The 21,343-nt window shown below is 44.2% G+C and overlaps 1 protein-coding gene across 5 annotated transcripts in view; it reads left to right on the top strand.

Moving 5' to 3' along the window:
• wdr20a (WD repeat domain 20a) overlaps positions 1-21,343 on the top strand; it is a 143,675-nt gene that overhangs the window by 84,809 nt on the left and 37,523 nt on the right. For 2 of the 5 annotated variants that reach the window (XM_038776660.1, XM_038776635.1), the window contains one exon: positions 14,449-15,732. The exons of 1 other annotated variant lie outside the window; for it this stretch is intronic. In XM_038776660.1, the coding sequence (XP_038632588.1) occupies positions 14,536-15,732 (1,197 nt within the window). In that variant the 5' untranslated portion in view covers positions 14,449-14,535. Of the gene's footprint in view, positions 1-14,448; positions 15,733-16,797; positions 16,839-20,637; positions 21,318-21,343 lie in introns of all 5 variants that reach the window. 2 more of the 5 variants (XR_005457919.1, XM_038776645.1) reach the window with 2 other exon arrangements.

Below are 21,343 nucleotides of genomic sequence, written 5' to 3'. Positions count from 1 at the left end.
GATTGAATTAAAAAGTTCAGTTATGTTCAAGTTGTATAGAAACTATTTTATAATTGGATGTATGCATCCCTAATAGCTCTTGGACTGAGTGACTTACTAGACCATTTCAGAGGGCTTTTTAAAAATAAGAGTCAACCACATTGCTATGGATTTGGAGTCACTTGTAGACCAGACCAGGGAAGGATGACGGATTGCCTTCCCTCAAGGATATTAGTGAACACATTTACAACAATTGAAGTGAAGCGAGATGAACATTAAAAAAAAAACAAGGTAAGAGCTGTAGGAGCTAGTCAGAAAACCGAAAATGAAAAATTGAGGTTCGACCACAGGGAATATTAAATGTCAAGCATTTGTTTTTAAAGCAGATGAGAGGAAATTGTAACACTATTGGGGCTGGTTTAGCTCACTCGGCTAAATCGCTGGCTTTTAAAGCAGGCCAGCAGCACGGTTCGATTCCCGTACCAGCCTCCCCGGATAGGTGCCGGAATGTGGCAACTAGGGGCTTTTCACAGTAACTTTGTTGAAGTCTACTCGTGACAATAAGCGATTTTCATTTTTCATTTCATTCAAAAGGTTTCATGGTCATCATTTTTCACATTTTGATCAAATTTACACCCACCAACAAATAATCAACAATAACGCGCCCAAAACATATGGGCGTGGTTCGCTGGGCTCCCCGAGCACCAAGCACACCTGTCCTCTTCCCCCAAAAAACCTACTCATCCTCGTCCCAGTCATGTGGGCCCTATGCGGCACCTTGAACTGTATGAGGCTAAGCCTCGCACAGGTAGAGGAGGAATTCACTCTCTCCAGGGCATCCGCCCACGTCCCCTCCTCAATCACCTCACCCAGCTCCTCTTCCCATTTACCCATCAGTTCCTCCACCGAGGCCTCGTCTACCTCCTGCATCACCCGGTATATGTCCGAAATCCTCCCTCCTCCAACCCACACCCTCGAGAGCAACCGATCCCGCACCCCTCGTGTGGGCAGCAAGGGGAACCCCTCCACCTGCTGCCTGGCAAACACCCTTACCTGCATGTACCTAAACATGTTCCCCGTGGGGAGCCCAAACTTCCCCTCTATTAACTCCCCTCCACAAACAGGTCCCTCAACCTCCTAACCCCTGCCCTGTGCCAGCCCAGAAATCCGCCATCAATGCTCCCTGGGACAAACCGATGGTTCCCCCGTATCGGGGCCTCCATCGAGCCCCCCACTTCTCCCCTATGCCGTCTCCATTGCCCCCAAATTTTGAGGGTAGCCGCCACCACCGGGCTCGTGGTATACCTCATTGGAGGGAGTGGCAACGGCGCCGTTACCAGCGCCTTTAGGCTCGTGCCCACACATGACGCCGCCTCCATCCTCTTCCATGCTGCCCCTTCCTCGTCCATTACCCACTTACGCAGCATCGCTGCGTTGGCAGCCCAATAGTACCCACAGAGGTTGGGCAATGACAGCCCCCCCCCCCCCCTATCCCTGCCCTGTTCCAGGAACACGTTTCTCACCCTCGGAGTCCCATGCGCCCACACAAATCCCGTGATACTCCTGTTGACCCTCCTAAAAAGGCCTTCGGGATAAGGATGGGGAGGCACTGGAACAGGAACAAAAGCCTCGGGAGCACCGTCACCTTAACGGACTGCATCCTCCCCGCCAGTGACAGCGGTAACACATCCCACCTCTTAAACTTCTCCTCCATCTGCTCCACCAACCTTGTGAGGTTGAGCTTGTGCAGGGCCTCCCAGCCACCTGGACCCCTAGGTACCTGAAGATCTTCCCTGCCTGCTTCAGTGGGAGCCTACCAATCCCCTCCTCTTAATCCCCCGGATGCACCACAAACAACTCACTCTTGCCCAGGTTCAACTTATACCCAGAGAAACCCCCGAATTCACTAAGAATCCTCATCACCTCCGGCATCCCCCCCCCCACCGGGTCCGCCACATACAGAAACAGGTCGCCCGCATACAGCGACACTCGATGCTCCTCCCCACCCCGCACCAGGCCCCTCCAGTTTCCTGACTCCCTCAATGCCATGGCCAGGGGCTCAATCGCCAACGCGAAGAGGAAGAGGGACAGGGGGCACCCCTGTCTCGTCCCCCGGTACAGCCGAAAGTACTCCGACCTCCTCCTATTTGTGGCTACACTCGCCATCGGGGCCTCGTAGAGCAGCCTCACCCACCGGATAAACCCCTCCCCAAACCCAAACCTCTCCAACACCTCCCACAGATACTCCCACTCAACCCTATCAAAGGCCTTCTACGCATCCAATGCCACCACTATCTCCGCCTCCCCTTCCATGGCCGGCATCAAAATGACATTGAGGAGCCTTCGCACGTTCGTATTCAACTGCCTTCCCTTCACAAACCCCGTCTGGTCCTCATGAATGACCCCGGGCACGCAATCCTCTATTCTAGTGGCCAGGATCTTTGCCAGCAGCTTAGCGTCGGCGTTTAGCAACGAAATCGGCCTATATGATCCGCACTGCAGAGGGTCCTTGTCCCGCTTCAGGATCAAGGACATCAGCGCCCGTGACATAGTTGGGGGCAAAGCACCCCCCTCCCTTGCCTCGTTAAAGGTCCGGACCAACAGGGGGCCCAACAGATCCAAATACCTTTTATAAAATTCTGCCAGAAACCCGTCCGGCCCGGCGCCTTCCCCGACTGCATGCTCCCTATCCCTTTGACCTCCAGCTCAATCGGAGCCCCCAGTCCCTCCACCTGCTCCTCCTCCACCCTCGGGAATCGCAGCTTGTCCAAGAAGCGCCCCATTCCACCCCCCTCCACCGGGGGTTCCGACCGGTACAGTTCCCCATAGAAGTCTCTGAAGACCCCATTAACATCTACTCCCCTCCGCACCACCTTCCCAGCCATATCCGTCACTCCCCCAATCTCCCTGGCCGCATCCCGCTTTCGGAGCTGGTGTGCCAGCATCCTGCTCGCCTTCTCCCCATACTCATACACCGCCCCCTGTGCTTTCCTCCACTGAGCTTCCGCCTTTCTGGTAGTCAATAGGTCGAATCTGGCCTGAAGGCTACGCCTCTCCCCCAGCAATCCCTCCTCTGGAGCCTCCGCATATCTCCTATCCACCCGCACCATCTCCCCTATCAGTCTCTCCCTCTCCCTCTGCTCCCCCCTCTCCCTATGGGTTCGGATGGAGATCAATTCCCTCCTCATCACCGCCTTCAATGCTTCCCAGACCGTCCCCATTCGGACCTCCCCGTTGTCATTGGCCTCAAGGTACCTCTCTATACACCCCCGAACCCTCTCGGCCACCTCCTCATCTGCCAGCAGCCCCACCTCCAAGCGCCAGAACGGACGTTGGTCCCTCTCTTCCCCCAGCCCAAGGTCCACCCAGTGTGGGGCATGATCTGAGATGGCAATGGCGGAGTATTCCACATCCTCCACCCTCGAAACCAACCCCCTGCTCAGGACAAAAAAAAATCAATCCTCGAGTAGGCCTTATGTACGTGGGAGAAAAACGAGTACTCCCTGGCCCTTGGCCTCGCAAACCTCCAGGGATCCACCACCCCCCCCCCCCCCCCCCCCCCCCCCCTCTCCCCATCTGGTCCATAAATTTCCTCAACACCTTAGCCGTCGCCGGCCTCCTACCCGTCCGGGACTTGGATCGATCCAATGGGGGATCCAGTACCGTGTTGAAGTCCCCCCCCCATGATCAGGCCCCCCACCTCCAGGTCCGGAATGCGGCCCAACATACGCCGCATAAACCCGCATCGTCCCAATTTGGGGCGTAAACATTCACCAACACCACCCGCTCCCCCTGCAGCTTACCACTCACCATCACATATCTCCCGCCACTGTCAGCCACCTCATTTAACGCCTCAAATGACACCCTCTTCCCCACCAGGATCGCCACCCCCCTACTCTTCTCATCCAGCCCTGAGTGAAATACTTGGCCCACCCACCCCATCCTCAGCCGAACCTGGTCCACCACTCTCCGGTGTGTCTCCTGGAGCATGGCCACATCCGCCTTCAGCCCCTTCAGGTGCGCAAATACGCCTGTTTGACCGGCCCATTCAGCCCCCTCACATTCCAGGTTATCAGCCGGATCAGAGGGCTCTCTGCCCCCCTCCCCTGCCGATTAGCCATACCCCATCCCTTGCCCACCACTAGCCAGCGTCCCCCGCTCTGCCAGTTTCCCACGGCGGCAACTCCCTCCCCCTCCAGCACCCCCTGCGTCCTCCAGCTCCTTCCTGACCGTTTCAGCAACAACCCGGTTAACCCCCCCCCCCCAAGGCTAGGACCCCTCCTAGCCACGCCCCTCCCTCCATAGCACTCCCGTGTGCCAGCTAACTTCTGCTGACCCCGGCGACTCCCGCCCTACCTCCGACCCCTCCCCACGTGGGACTACCCCTCCTCCATCGTGCCCGTCAATGGGTCCTCCCCCCCCCCCCCCCTCCCCCCGGCTCTTGCGCGGGGGAAAAGAAAACAGCCAGCAACGACCCGCGCTTCTCAGCCCCGACCCCGCCCCCACCATCTCCCAGCGCGGGAAACCCGCAGAAAGCCCGTGCTTTCGCCCTGCCCGGTCCCCCCTCCTCCAGGGCTACTCCCATTGTCAGTCCCCCCCACCAGCTCCCCGAACTCCCCGTTTACCCCCCTGCCCGAACCCGTCCACCAGACCCCTACAGAAAAACCCATACAGAAAAGAAAAATCGACATCACCCCACCCACCCTAAGGCCAACCCACATCATATATTAAACCAAGAAAATACAAATACAGTATTATACAGCATCCCCCATCTTAGACCCTCCGTTTGAGTCCAATTTCTCGGCCTGCACAAAGGCCCACGCCTCCTCCGGGGACTCAAAATAATGGTGCCAATCCTTATAGGTGACCCACAGATGCGCCGGCTGCAACATGCCGAACTTCACACTCCGTCCATGGAGCACCGCCTTCGTCCGGTTAAACCCGGCCCTCCGCCTCGCCACCTCTGCACTCCAGTCCTGGAAGATCCGCACCTCCGTGTTCTCCCACTTGCTGCTCCGCTCCTTCTTGGCCCAGCGGATCACACACTCACGATCCACGAACCGATGAAACCGCACCAGCACCGCCCGCGGTGGCTCGTTCGGGTTAGTCCTCCTAGCCAGAATTCTGTGGGCCCCCTCTAGCTCCAGGGGCCCCTGGAAGGACCCAGCCCCCATCAGCGAGTTTAACATAACCGCCACATAGGCCGCCAGGTCCGACCCCTCCAGCCCCTCCGTGCGGCCCAGGATCCGCAAATTCTTCCTCCTTGACCGGTTGTCCAGCTCCTCGAACCGCTCCTGCCATCTTTTATGGAGCGCCTCGTGCATCTCCACCTTCCCCGCCACGGTCACGGCCTCATCCTCCCTTTCGGAGGCCTGCTGCTGCAGCTCCCAGATCGCAGCCCCCTGGGCTGTCTGGGTCTCCATCAGCTCCCTGGTGGTTACCTTCAGCGACTCCAGCATCTCCAACTTAAGCTCCTGGAAGCAGCGCAGCAGAGTCGCCTGCTGCTCCTGAGCCCATTGCCTCCAGTCCTCCGGGTCTCTGCCGGCCGCCATTTTGTCTTCCTTCCCCCGCTTTTTCAGGGGTGCTTTCTCCGGTTTTCTCCTTACCCTACTCTTGGTCCGGACCATAGGACCGTAGGGGTCGACTCCTGTCCTCTTCCCACGTCGGGCTTTGCCGACACAGCTCTGTAGGGGGCTTTGAAAAGAGCCCCAAAGTCCATTTTCAGCGGGAGCTGCCGAATGTGCGGCTTAGCTCCGCATTGTCGCCACCGGAAGCCTCCCATATGCCTTATTAACCATTTTATTAACCAATGAATTAAAAAGTAGGGAAGTTATACTAAACCTGTATTGAAACTTGGGCAGACTGTACTTAAGAATGCTGCATGCATACTCATCATAATATAAAAAAGGATATAGAGGCAATGGAGGGTGCAGAGGTTTACAAGGATTGTACCAGAAATGTATGGGTATTCATATCAGGAACGAATTGACAGGCTGGGACTTTCTTGGTTGGGCAGGGGCAGGGGGTGTCTTCCCTCTACAACTTTTGATAGATTTGAGGGGAAGCCAAATAAGATTCGAGGGAGAAGGCAATAGATGGTTACGATAGCAAATTTAGTTCAGGAAAGATGGAAGGAGGCTCAAGTAGAGCATAAACATCAGCCTGGACTGTTTTGGCTGAATGTTCTGTGCCTTCTGCCTGAGATTAATCTGCCCTGCTGCCTTCATTGATATGTGCACCTATACCACCAGGTCTTTCTGTTTCTGCGTACACATCAGGGACTGCAGTGGTTCAAGAACGCAGCTCACCGCCACCTTCTCGGGGGAAGCAAAGGATGGGTAATAAATGCTGGCCTAACCAGTGATGCCTACATCCCATAAATTAATGTAAAAAATGAAAAAAAAATAAACCTAATACTAACCTCTGGAGAATTCCACTGTATCCTTCTGGTCCAAAAAAACCCCAATTCAGTCCTACTGTTTTCTGTCACATAGCCAATGTTGTGTTCATGCTGCCACTGTTCGTTTTATTCCATGAGCTGCTGACAAACCTGCCATGTGCCACGTATCAAATATCTTTTGGAAGTTCAAGTACACCAGTCAACCACATTACCCTCATCAACCCTCTTTGTTACCTCTTCAGAAAGTCTAAGCAGAATGTTTTGTTTACTCTTTGAGGCTTTATCAATCTGTGTCCCCAGATCTCTCCATTCCTCTATGCCGCTGAGACATTTATTTTTCAAGGACTGTATAGCTTCCTTATTTTACCAAAATGTACTCGCTCACATTTATCTATCTTGTCACCTGCCAATTACGCATCTATTTTGCAAGTTTATTACTTCCTATATTTTGTTGCAGGGCTTCTCTATATTAACTGCAGTCCTCAATTTGGTCTCACCGGTAATATTTGAAATTAAACTTCCAAATTGTTGATGTAAATAGGAATGACAGTGGTCCAAGCACTGATCCTTATGGCACACCACTTCAGACGTTTTGCCAATCTGAGGAGCTACCTTCAACCCCTATTTTTTTTAAGCCAGCTTACTATCTATCCATTCTGGTTCCTGGCTCCAGACTACTAAATTAATTTTTCTATGTTCACATTAGGACACTTTGGGCAGTCTCACAATATCAATAATTGAACAGAGGAAGCCCTAAAATAAATGGAAATTTCTGATGAGGTGGTTACTCTGGAACTGTTGAAGATGAGGTTAGGCCTTGATGGATTTCATGAGGATACCGAAAGTAGCCAACAAAATTGGTAGCATCAATGCAACTATCTTTTGGCCTTATTAGAAACTGAAGTAGTACGTTTGGATTGGAAAATAGGTAAATGACTCCAAAAAGGGATATTGTCCGGCAAGAGAAATTAATAAAAGGGGATGATGGACATTATTGACAGAAGGAATTCTCTCGATGTGATTGCACAACTTTGGAACATTGCTACTGCGCAAGTGCATTCAATAATGCACTTAAGGTAAAAAGCTTGAAGTGGATGGAAAATTACTAAACCAGAAAAGCAAAAGGCTGCTGTGAATGGAACAATGTCATTATGGAAAGAGATCACTCAAAGGGTTTCAGAAGGAAACGGCTGTAGTGGATACATATGATTTGAAGCAAGGCTGTTAACTAGGTCTGCAGATGACACCAGTCTGTCTCCTGAGGTGATTACATTACTAAATTGAAAGAAGTACAAGTAAATTGTTGTTTCACCTGCAAGGAGTGTTTGGAATCTTGACTAATGTGAAGGAAGGAGGCAAAAGCATCTCCTGCGCTTGCATGGGAAGGTGCTGTGAAAAGTGGAGGCATTTGCTGGAGATGATTGAGGACTGGCCAGTGCGACAGAAGGAACGGTCCCTTTCAGAAACCTGAAAGTTGAGGGGAGGAAATTGTGTTCGGCAGTGGAATCAGATGTAGCCAGACCTGCGGAGTATTTCCAGCAGTTTCTGTTTTTATTTCAGATTTCAGCACCCACAGTATATTGCTCTTGTAAAATTTGGGAGACTAGGGAGAGTGAGAATTCTGAGCAACGTGGATGAAGGTGTTTCTTTTTGCCTCCAGCATTTGTCCTGGTTGGTGCGTGTAGGCGCGAGGTAGTAAGTATTTAAAGGTTTGGTCCAATTTTTTAATGCTTCGTGTAATCACAGAAAATAGTTGAGGCCAAAACCTTTGTAATTTCAAGAAGGAATTAGATATAGCTTTATGGGCTAAAGGGATGTGGGGAGAAGGCAGGATCAGGGTATTTATTGAACTTGATGATTAGCCATCATAATGAATGGCACAGCAGGCTCGAAGGGCCAAGTGGCCTCCTGCTTCTATTTTATGTGTTTCTATGTGTTGTTAGTGTGTAGAAAATAAAAAAAGGCAAACTATAAAGTAGATAATATAACAAACTAATAGGTAGGTATAAATAAGATAGATTAAGATTTGACAGAGCAGGCTGTGTGACTGGATTACAATATGTGCAGATTTGTCAGCGAGACTGTCTCAAGTGAACACATTTACTGTGTCTTCACCTCAAATCTCTCCAGCTGAGCGTGATTGAGCTGGATGTGGGTTGCAGGCACTCCAACACAAGCGAGGGATGCAAGTATCTGAACAGTTTGCTTCAGTTCTTAGTCACACTTTATAGAGAGGTGTATGTTCAGAGCAGAATTGGTGTGTCGGATAAGGTGCAGAGAAACGGGACCTCGGGTGGGATAGAAAATGAGGATGCGCAGAAATAGTTGCTCAGTTTGAGGATAAGGAAAGATTGTTGGAAGGACGGCTAGAATTTGAGTTATGGTAATCTGGAGCAGGAGGAGGGGAAACATAACATGGGAGTTGCAATGAATTCAGTAATTAAGAGACATATAGCATTCTTTGCAAGCAAGATCAACATGGAATGTTATTTTCTTAGTTGGTGCCAGGGTGAGGGACATCTCTGACGGGCTTGAAAAGATTTTGGAGAAGGAAGGGTGAGTTCAGTTGTTATGATTAACAACATAGTGATAGTAGACAAGAGGCCCTGTTTGGTAAACATTAGGCGAAGGAGTAGGCGACTCAGCCGTTCAAACCTGCTGTGCCATTCCATAAGATTGGACAGGTTGTGCATGTATCCATTGGAGTTTAGAAGAATGAGAGACGATCTTATTGAAACATAGAAGATTCTGAAGGGACTTGACAGAGTTGATGCCAAGAGGATGCTTCCCCTTGTGAAAGATGCTAGATCGAAGGGATACAATTAAAATAAATGGTCTCCTATTTATGGTAGAGAAGAGAATTTCTTTCTCTCAGCAGGTCATTAGTATGTGGAATTCTTTCCCCACAGAGTATTGGAGACAGAGCCATTGAATATTTTAATGCTGAGTTAGATAGATTATTGATTAGCAAGGGAGTCAAAGGTTATCGAGAGAAGTCAAGAAAGTATTTAGGCTATTGTAGAACAGCACAGAACAGGCCCTTCGGCCCTCGATGTTGTGCCGAGCAATGATCACCCTACTCAAACCCCAAGTATCCACCCTATACCCGTAACCCAACAACCCCCCCAACCGTACCCTTTTTTTAAGGACACTACGGGCAATTTAGCATGGCCAATCCACCTAACCCGCACATCTTTGGACTGTGGGAGGAAACTGGAGCACCCGGAGGAAACCCACGCACACACTGGGAGGACGTGCAGACTCCGCACAGACAGTGATCCAGCCGGGAACCGAACCTGGGACCCTGGAGCTGTGAAGCATTTATGCTAACCACCATGTCCACCATTATATGGTGGAACAGACTTGAGGGGCTGATTTACCTGCTTCTACTTTGTATGCTTGTAGGGTTGAATTCCCTAGAATTCTAGATGGTTAAGGGATGATTTCTTTACATTTTTCAAGAGACTACGAATAACATGTAGGATATAAACTACTTCCACCGTTTAATAGCCTCAAGTCTACTTTTGTGTCTTCCCTCTACAACCTTTGACCAAGTTTGATCGTTTTTTGTTACGGTATTAAGGGATATGGGGCAAAGGCTGGTTTTTGCAGATCAGCCATGATTTCATTGAGTAGCAGAATAGGTTTGAGGGGCCAAATGTAGTCCTCCTATTCTTAATTCTGGCGCAACCTCAAATATAAGACAAAGATTTATGTTTAGAATGGGGAATTGCACAAGTTAGTTCTTTAAAAGTATTTTGCAGCTGCTAGTGGAAAAAATGGAATGGATCACCCAAGGAAACAGATGATATGGGAAAAGAAATTGAGATGCAGCCATAAATTTGTACAAATGTGTTACTGTGAGGTGTTGATTTTTAGCACCAATCAAAGATTGCATTATCTTTTCTGGTCCTGTACTTTCTGCGTACTAATGATAATGCTATTTTTTGTATTTTATACTTGCTACTATTGCAGAATTTCATGAGTAAAGTTCTAACTTGTGAAAGGGTAAGACCAGTACATTTATCACATGGTTCATCACACCTTTTTTCACCAGACATCTGATGGATTTTGCAGTGACAATTTTGTTCTGGAACAAGACAAGAATTATGAAGATGAATCAGGGCACAGTTTCCAAGTATTTTGGACATGTTTTTTTAATACCAAGTGTGGGTTGAAGTTTTTTCTGTTTCACGACAGTTCATTTAAGGCTATGAAGTTCCCAGATTTTTAAAATTATATTATGGATGGTACACTTCGGAATACTACTACCAAAGCCTTGTACCAAACCTACTTTCCCAATGTTGGCTAGGTGATATTGAATTCTGGCATAGCTCTGCAGCTCAGATTTGGTTCTGTGCTGTACCTTTGTCATTAGGAGTTGCTAATTTAAATTGGCCAATCCAGTCGGCCAGGTTTTCAAAGTATATTCCCTACTGAAAGATGAAAGATTTTGGCTTGGGGGTATAAAATGCACCTTTCCTTTTAGTGGTATCTTGCATTCCTATTTTGATTATTTCCATTTCCATCTCCCCAGAAGTGAAGGAAGGCAATTTTGACTACCACCCTGATCAATCATCCATTAGTTTATTTAGTTGTACTTTGTCAAATCACCAAAGCAACCATATCTGCCCAAGATATTGGATCTCCTTCACTGTAGTTGCCTGGAACTATTTTAAATGTTCAGTCTTGCTTTCAGAGTCTCTTTTTTTTTAAAGCAAAATCTTGCCAGGACTTCATAGTGAGAAAAGCATGACTGCAAGTATAAAACTACAACTGAATGACATTGGATCTGTTACATAGATTACATAGAACATACAGTGCAGAAGGAGGGCATTCGGCCCATCGAATCTGCACCGACCCGCTTAAGCCTGCACTTCCACCCTATTCCCATAGCCCAATAAACCTCATAAACGTTTTTGGAAAATAAGGGCAATTTAGCATGGCCAAACCACCTAACCTGCACATCTTTGGACTATGGGAGGAAACCGGAGGAAACCCATGCAGACACGGGGAGAACGTGCAGACTCCGGAGACAGTGACCCAGCAGGGAATCAAACCTGGGACCCTGGCGCTGTGAAGTCACAATGCTATCCACTGTGCTACCATGCTGCCCAAAGGGAGCATGTTGGGAAGTTAACAGGTTAAATCTGTACCAGCAAAGTATCAAAGTAGAGATGAAAATGTTGCTTATTCCCTTTCTTTATAACATTTGCACTGACAATATATTCAATATCCTATGAACCATTTTGTGAAAGAGAAGTACAGAATAGCATATGAATGAGAAAGAGGGGTCAGTTACTTCAGTTGACTGGACGACTGGTTCGTGATGGGGAGCAACGGCAACAGCGCGGGTTCAATTCCTGTTGAGGATATTTATGCAGTTCCCACCTTCTCAAACTTGCCCCTCGCCTGAGGTGTGCTGACTCTCAAGTTAAATCACCACCAGTCACCTGTCAAAGGGGGGAGTAGCCTATGGTCCTCTGAGACTGTGGCGACATTTACATTTCCTCTTTTACCGGCGAGAGCGTGTACTCACACACATGCGCACACAATCAGAAGTAAATACAGAAAACGGCTATTGAAGACCTGCTTTCCCCAAAGACCATCACGTTGAGGGATAATAATGAAAGATTCATGTATAAGAACATAAGAACTAGGACAGGAGTAGGCCATCTGGCCCCTCAAGCCTGCTCCTCCATTCAATGAAATCATGGTTGATCGTTTGTGGACTCAGCTCCACTTTCCGGCCCGAACACCATAACCCTTAATCTCTTTATTCTTCTTCCTTGGAGGCATACTTGGAAGTATACCTTGGAGCATACTTGAAAAAAGGAAGGGAGCCGTACCTTGAGAAATTTCCCCAGTTGATATATTCTTGACCTGAAATTGTTAGTTAATGTCAGGGGTATACTGACTTCTGAAGCATAATTTAGTGTTGGTATGGAAAGGTAACAGATTTTCATCTTCCTTTAAATATTTATGAAATCAGATGAATATTTGGCACCATCCAAATTTGTGATACTGGATTTGAAGCCTCTGCAAAAATTATCTTCTTCGAATGTCAATGGATTTTTTAATGTTATAGCTTTAATTGATCAAGAGATGGAAGACATTAATTAAACTGCTGTTGGAATTGTGCAGTTGGAATGCTTTGCTTTTATCAAAAAACATATATTAAAGCAATTTAGTCAGATGCAGAGAGGTTAAACTACGACATAGTGGAAGGTTGAGAGGAGATCTGATCGAGGCATTCAGGATCATGAGGGGCCTGGACAGTAGTTAGGGAGAAACTGTTCCCATTGATGGAAGACAACCATAGGGCACCAATTTAAAGCATTAGCAAAGTACCAGAGGCAACATTAAGAAAAGCTTTTCTATGCAACAAGCGATTAGGATCTGGCATGCACAGCCAGAGTGTGATGACGGCAGATTCAGCTGTGGCTTCCAAAAGGGAATTGGATAATTACCTAATGAGAGAAGATTTTCAGGGAATAGGCATGGGAATGGGACTAGCCAAGTTGCCGATGGTGGACCAAATGGCCTCCTGCTGTGCTGTAACTGTTCTACGATTCTTAAATATGCTTTAACATCATTAACAAAGTAGTGGGATACTGAAGGCAATGGTCTGAATTTTACTGTGACTGATTAGGGAACAATTTTTATTCTTCACCCTGTGTACAGTTACCCACAGACCTTTAATGAGCTTGTGTGGAGTCTTCACTCATCCAGTACCTGTTTAGATTTCACCCACTAAAGGGGATACATGGCGTCTGTGAACAGGGAAAGCAGCACAGAAGCTTGTCAACCAGTTGGAATGAAGAATTCTTGCTGAGATATGCAGATTACAATAATGGTTGTTTAAAAAAAACTTTAAAATATAATATGTACTTAAATCATTGAACATGAATTGAAATAAAGATTGGATTAAATTAAAGACATAAAGAACAGAAAAACTATTTAAAGATTTCAACATTAATTTTCTTCTGTGGGAATGAGACTCCACACTTTTAAAATTATTTTTTCAGGGTCAGAGGTTATTTAGCAATTATCCTGTACTACATTCGTTAAAAGTTCAGTTACTTTTGATTGAACACGCCCTAGTTTTTTCGTCCATATTTAGTGTGAGAACAGTGGGTAAATAGCCTAAATTCACACCATGATCTCTGTATCGATTACATTAGGAGGAACAGGGTTATCGCACAGCAGCGTTCGAATTTCTATTTTAACATTTTCTATTTGTATGAATGCTAGAAGTTGCAATCAGTTTTATAGTTATAACAGCTGGTACTGATGGCCTAATGATTATTTGTACAGAAAAATCCAGGCTGTAGCTATAGTGGGGAATATGCAACGTGTGAGATGGAAGACTATTAATTAGACATGAACCAAACTCTTTTTTTTGCCTAACTCACTATTCCCAAGTTGGATTGTTAGTAGGGCAGCACGGTGGCACAGTGGTTAGCATTGCTGCCTATGGCACTGAGGACCCGGGTTCGAATCCCGGCTCTGGGTCACTGTCCGTGAGGAGTTTGCACATTCTCCCCGTGTCTGCGTGGGTTTCACCCCCACAACCCAAAAGATGTGCAGGATAGGTAGATTGGCCACGCTAAATTGCCCCTTAATTGGAAAAAATAATTGGGTACCCTAAATTTATTTTTTAAAAGTTGGATTGTTAGCCAGAAGACATCAATGATCTGAAGTTACACTATTTACGTTGCTTCAGTGACTCATTCATAAAACCTAACACAATGACCAACTGTGTTTGTAGTTTGATTTATTAAAGATCAAAATGACTAACCCAGCATGTATGATTGTCATATGTATTTAGATTTGGTCATTTAGGTCCTTTATATCCAACATTCAATAGTATCATTGTTTTAGTTATCAAAATATATAATAATCATATTTTAGTAGGCTTATATGTTTTTAATAACATTTTAATTGTCTGTAAAGGGAAATTTAATGTATTTTGTTTTAACATTGTTAACTATTCTATACATGTTTCAATACAGTTTTTGGAAGATATTGCACAGAAGTATTAATTGGTTCATCTTTTTCCTCAACAGAGGTTAATAGACAAGTCCCGAGTAACCTGTGTAAAATGGGTGCCTGGTTCAGAAAGCCTGTTTTTAGTATCTCATTCCAGTGGCAATATGTACTTGTATAATGTGGAACATTCTTGTGGTACCACAGCACCACATTATCAGCCACTGAAACAAGGAGACAATTATGCGGTTCACACCTGCAAAAGCAAATCTACAAGAAATCCTTTACTCAAATGGACAGTTGGAGAGGGGGCCCTGAATGAGTTTGCATTCTCTCCTGATGGGAAGTACCTTGCTTGTGTAAGTCAGGATGGATTTCTCCGTGTTTTTAATTTTGATTCGGTGGAGTTGCATGGTACAATGAAAAGTTACTTTGGAGGACTGCTATGTGTATGTTGGAGTCCAGATGGAAAATACATTGTAACAGGTGGCGAGGATGATCTGGTGACCGTGTGGTCTTTTATAGACTGTCGTGTAATAGCCAGGGGACATGGACATAAGTCATGGGTCAGCGTTGTTGCATTTGACCCTTATACCACTAGTGTAGAAGAAAATGATCCTATGGAGTTCAGTGGGAGTGATGAGGACTTCCAAGACCAAATACACTTTGGCAGAGATCGGGCAAATAGTACACAATCTAGGTTGTCAAAAAGGAATTCTACAGACAGTCGTCCTGTAAGTGTCACATATAGGTTTGGCTCTGTTGGCCAAGACACACAGCTCTGTTTATGGGATCTGACGGAAGATATTCTGTTCCCTCATCAACCTCTTTCACGTGCTCGGACACACACAAATGTGATGAATGCCACAAGCCCATCAGCTGGAAATGTTGCAACCAGCACTGGAAGCAATGGCAACAGCAGCATCACAACACCCAGCAACTCCTTACCACCTCCTCTTCCTAGATCGAATAGCCTTCCGCATTCAGCAGTTACAAATGTCAATAACAAAAGCAGTGTCATGGATGGCGCAATTGCTTCTGGAGTCAGTAAATTTGCAACCTTATCACTACACGACCGCAAGGAAAGACACCATGAGAAGGATCACAAACGAAACCACAGCATGGGTCACATTTCCAGCAAAAGCAGCGACAAACTAAACCTAGTCACCAAAACTAAAATGGACTCAGCCAAGACTCTGGGAACCTCTCTCTGCCCTAGAATGGATGATGTGCCCCTGTTAGAGCCTCTTATCTGTAAAAAGATAGCACATGAAAGACTGACTGTGTTAATATTTCTTGAAGACTGTATAGTCACTGCCTGTCAAGAGGGATTTATTTGCACATGGGCAAGGCCTGGTAAAGTGGTAAGTCTGAGCTCTTAGACCTAAGTTATAAAAAGAAAATTGAAGTTCACTCAATTCCTCTTTGGAGCAAATAAATTATTTTCAAAAAGCTGCTTTTTGACCAAATCATGATTTCCTTTTGACAGACACTTAAGTCCAAATATTGATAGATACCAATTGTTCTGCAGCGACTTGCTCCTGAAGCAATGCTAAAAATTATTCACGAGTACTAATAAACCATGAGATGTAGTAAATATATTTTTTTAAATTACAAAATGAGAAGGTGTAATCTCTTTCACCAGGCCTGCCATTTCAGGTCCATATTGTGGAGGGATTACAACATAACTTCCAGAAAACATTGGACCACCATTACTATCATTAACATTAGGGGGTGGTCTGTCAGATTTATTGTATCCCATTTGATTTATTTCCCTTCACAAATGGAATTTGTGATGAGGGTATATTTCCCTTTCACTAATATAAAGTATCAAAATGGTTGTGTGTGTGTGTATATATATATATATATATATATATATTTATAGATGTGTATATATACATATGTATGTGTATATAGAGATATATATCTCTGTATATGAAAAGCATCATTTATAAAAGGATAATTTTTTTCTAATTAAGATTAAGTGCTTCTTTAAATGGAGTAATGTGTATAATGTCTTTAAACATGGGGTATATTTATCATGTCCTGTATTAACTACTACTGTACATCTCTGTAAAAACTTGTGCATGTTTTCATGATCTGGTGTGTACCAGAACAGTCCACAATTTTTACAGTGGAATTCAGTGAGATGTCAATTTCTTTAATTCACAGTTTGGAGAAGAAAACCAGTGAATTCTGCTAGTGTATATTAAATGAATGTATGCTGTATATAAATGCTGTTGTTTCAGTTTTTCTGACTGTGGTAACACTTTCATTTACAATAAGTGTCGTCACATCCAAAAATGAAAGCTTTTGAATCATAAATTACAAATTCAATACAACTAATAACACTGTAGTCTTTTTGGCACATTTTTAAAAAAGTACATAATTTTATTTGTTTTAAAACCTTTGTATTGCTGTACATAAAGTGAGAAGAGTATACTTTGCAGAGTGATTTCTCTTTAGAAAGGTAAATATTTCAAATTCATTTTTCCTGTAACTAAGAAAATAGAATTATGACTTTGCACCGTTTCAATTTTATTTGTGTTGGAAGCATGCTCGCAATCAACAATTCTCAAATTTTAGTAAATTCAGTAACAATCAAATAAATGATGAGATAGATTTACGGTCTAGTGCTTTTAATAGTAATCTTAATTGTCAATGATTTAATTGTTTGTGTTCACTGATACATAAAATGGTACAAGGATAAATTTAGAGCAAATTATGAAACCGTTGAACCAATGTTAAAATGTTAAATCCAAATCTTAACTCAAGTTATTTAAAACTGATTTTCCAATGAACTTACATGATCTTTGGTTAAATTGAGTCATTACTACAGTAGCTGTGAAATATCCAATGAGTGTCACCCCTATACATTGTCAGCAAGTGTTTGCTGATGCCATGAATTTTGGTGGATGAACAAGTGTCAAACAATAATAGATTATTTAATTTAGTTTCGCTTTATTTTTAAATATGCACTGCTTTCACTTTTTGTTCTCAAACAATAATTACTTCACCAGATTTCTTTTAACATTAATACTTTTAGACTAAAAATATTTGTTTCTAAAAACAAAAGTGGAGCTTGTGCCTTTTGCTCGTGTCAATCTTGCCATTTGCATTGATTACTGATATCATTATCTCATGGGCATAATGCATTTTTTCTAAGGTTTTTCACAAAGTCCAGGTGACAAACTAATTCCTATTGTTTTTGTTGGTATTACATTGCGATACGTTTATAATTTATAACTGAATCCATGAAAATATTGCAAATGTTTATTTTTTTTGCTGTGCAATGAAGCTCCAGTAATCTTTTGTAACACAAAATAGTCAGGCTGTACTGATCTACATTTAAAATTTCTCATTGTTTCATGGATTAAGAATACTGAGTTCAACAAACTATTTCTAGGCAATGCATATATTAAGTATGTAGATGTAAATTGTCTGAAATATACATATTTAAATGTTTAATCTAGTTTCAAAGTAAATGTGAAGCTTGCATTTTACGACTCATTTCCATTTTGACAATTGCATTGGGAACAGGCAGCTTTTAGGCAGTAATCTAATTGCATCCATAGCAATTGCTATGCAAGACTAAACAAGTAACAATTTGATACCATTGCCAATTTACCCTTGTTTCTTTCGCTTAGAAAAGAGGCATTTTAATGGACCATGATTTGCTGTAGTAGGGCACCAAATGGTATCTGTCTTTAGTAAGACTGGCCCGTTTAATTTGGATAATATTTTAGTCTGCAAGCTGCTGTGAGCTGATAATGTTGTGATGAGGGAAACTGGGCATTTGAGTGGACAAGGCAAGCAACTAAATATCTAACCGATCAGATTGAAGGATTGTGACATTAATACTAGGACAGAGTAGAAAATATGAATCAGATTCTGAATTCCATCACAATCAGGTACAAAAAAATCAATACAGTAAAAGATAAACAAAAAGGTTTTTTGAAAAGTAAGTTTTATATTTTAATATCCCTGTCGATTCAAACCTGAAGGAATGAGACATCACACTTGTAATAGTTAATTTTCAATGTGGAATGTGGTAAATTTAGTATATATCTGCTGCTCAGTGCGTTTCAATGGCATTTCCATGAAGCTAACAGTGAAGCGGTGTGTCTTGGACAGCAACGTTTGCATTTCCATGTATCTACCTGCACCTCTGGTTGCTGACGTATATGCACATAAATAATGGGAGGTACCACTGATCTGTTATTTTGGCAGCATATGATGACCCAGTGTTTCAAATAGTGATCCATGAATGTTTCAATGGGCCCTCTTAATTCCTGTCAAATACTTCCCAAATTATCCCCCTTGCTGGGGTCATATGTAGTTTCAGTTTAAAAAAAACAAAAAATTTTTTTTATTCTCCTTCACATTTTCTCCCGAATTTACACCCACCAACAATAAACAACAATCAACAACAAATCTGTCAATCCCCATAACAATAACAACGATCCCATCCTCCCACCAACCCCCAAACATCAGCCCGCATGTTTACACAAACAAATGACAAAAAGGAATCAGGGATTACCCATACTCATCCTTAATATACACAGCCCCCCTTCCCCCCCCCCAACTAATATTCAATGTTATCCAGTTCTTGAAAGTGCATAGTAAATGCTCATGACTTGTAGAACGCCTCCGAACTTCCCCTCAGTTCAAACTTAACCTTCTCAAAGGTCAAGTATTCCAACAGGTCCCCCCGCCACGCCAGGGCACAGGGTGGAGAGGCTGCTCTCCATCCCAGCAGGATCCGCCTTCGGGCAATCAAGAGGTGAAAGCTACAATATCTGCATCCGCACCCGTTTCCAACCCTGGCTGGTCTGACACCTTCCCGGGGACCCGGGTCCAGTTTCACATGCACCACCTTGGAAATTATCCTAAAAACCTCCTTCCGGTAGTCCTCTAGCTTTGGACAGGACCAAAACATATGAACAAGATTAGCTCCCCAACACAACGCTCACACACATCTTTTACTCCTTCAAAGAATCGGCTCATCCTCGCCCTCGTGAGGTGCACACTGTATACCACCTTCAGCTGTATCAGCCCCAACCTCGCACATGAGGTGGAGGCATTTACTCTCCGGAGCACCTCACACCAGACCCCCTCCTCTATAACCTCTCCCAACTCTTCCTCCCACTTTGCTTTGATCCCTTCCAGTGGGGCCTTAACCTCCTCCAAAATAGCTCCATACACCACTGATACTACCCCCTTCTCAAGTCCCCTTATCATCAGCACCTCCTCCTGCAATGTGGAGGCCGGTTCCTCCGGGAAGCTCTGTATCTCCTTCCTGGCAAAATCTCGAACCTGCATGTATCTAAACATTTCTCCCATACTTCGCTTCCAGCTCCCTCAATTCTGCAAACCGACCCCTAAGAAACAAATCTTTTAGCGTCTTAATCCCCTTCTCTTCCCATTTCCGAAAACTTCCATCCCACCTCCTGGCTCAAATCTGTGGTTCCCCCAAATCGGCATTTCCCTTGACCCTGCCCTCAACCTGAAATGTTGGTGAAACTGCCTCCAATTTTCAATTAAGCTATTATTACCGGACTCCCTGAGTATTTCCCTGAACCGGAGTATTTCCCTGAAGCTATCGGGAGCGGCGCTGTTGCTAGTGCTAGGTAGTTTCAGTTTTATAAGGAAGCTTTCCATAGGTCACTGGTAAACAGCAACAACATTGATTGCAGAAGAGACTACAGCCCCACTAAAAGTTGCCAGCTGGTACTAAGAAACTGTTCTTTTCAGTAGGAAACTGGAAGTTGTTCACATAACTGGCTCTGAACAACAGTAAAATTATTTGAAATCATTTTGAATACAACACTTAATAAATGTTGGATACTGTGTTCATGGAGTTGTGTAAAATACAGCATAGTTTAATAAGTAACTTTTTGGAGCGGTGTTACAGTTCAGTTGTTGTAAGCTTGACAGAAAAAGAGGGTGTTACCATCATTGGGAAGAAATCAAAATAGGTCTTGATCTCTTTTGAAGCATTGGAACTTTGATCCTCATGATTTACCTCTCAACAGTGTAATTGGGATTAACAAATTAATACTGCTGTGTACCTTTCTGCTTATGCTTTCAAATTATACATTTGATTTTCCCTGAAAAATGTTGCATCATTGGAGATGGTTTTACCACCTTTGGCTGTGTTCCTTTTAATAATGGTCCAAAGGTTATGATTAAAGTACCTAAACAATCAAAACTTTTTTTTAGCTGCATATAATTCTAATTTTCAAGTGAAAGCAATTTATCTTGCCTAGCAATCATCAGGTCAGTGCAAATTGGACCGAATTGCCTCCTTCGGCACTGTAGGGCTTCTATGGGATCTTGCATCAATGAAATACGTTTTAAAGGTGATATACAAGTTTTAAATCAGATTCTCTCTTTCCTGTTCTTCACCCCACATAGCAGCTGCTCCTTACAATTATTTTAGCTAGGGTTTGTGTAGGCTTCATGCATTTTCATCTCTTGGCACTGGTGCTGTTTGTCAGAAATAAAAATCATGTTTCAATAAGGTGATCTTGGCTTTCTCCCTAGGGCAATGCTCTATTTAGTGGCCCAGAAAAGAAATAATTTAGTTGTTTACACTGACAAATGGAACTGGATTATCATGCACACTCTGCGAACTGTGAAATGAAGACCTTAAAGGAGAACTCAATGTGCTGAATATTATTTTAAATGTAAATTTTCAAAATGTTGTTCTGCCGCAGACTTATCATTTTGCTCTCAGTACATACTGCTTTATTATGGAGAGATGCAGCTGCCAACACAACTGTATGCAGTGTTGATTTGCTCAATTTTCCACACATCATTAAAAAAAAAACTAGAGCCACTTCACCAAGATCTAGAAAAACAATAAAAACTGTTCTGATTCAACCATTTGATGAAAAGTACATCGTTATTGTGCAGAACAAAAAATGTGGTTAATGCAGTATGAATGGTGAGTAACTAATTGAAATTTCCCAG

This window comes from Scyliorhinus canicula, chromosome 2, assembly GCF_902713615.1.
Source record: "Scyliorhinus canicula chromosome 2, sScyCan1.1, whole genome shotgun sequence".
NCBI lineage: Eukaryota > Metazoa > Chordata > Chondrichthyes > Carcharhiniformes > Scyliorhinidae > Scyliorhinus > Scyliorhinus canicula.
The sequence above is the reverse complement of the archived record's forward strand: the minus strand, read 5'-3'. Positions and strand labels throughout refer to the sequence as shown.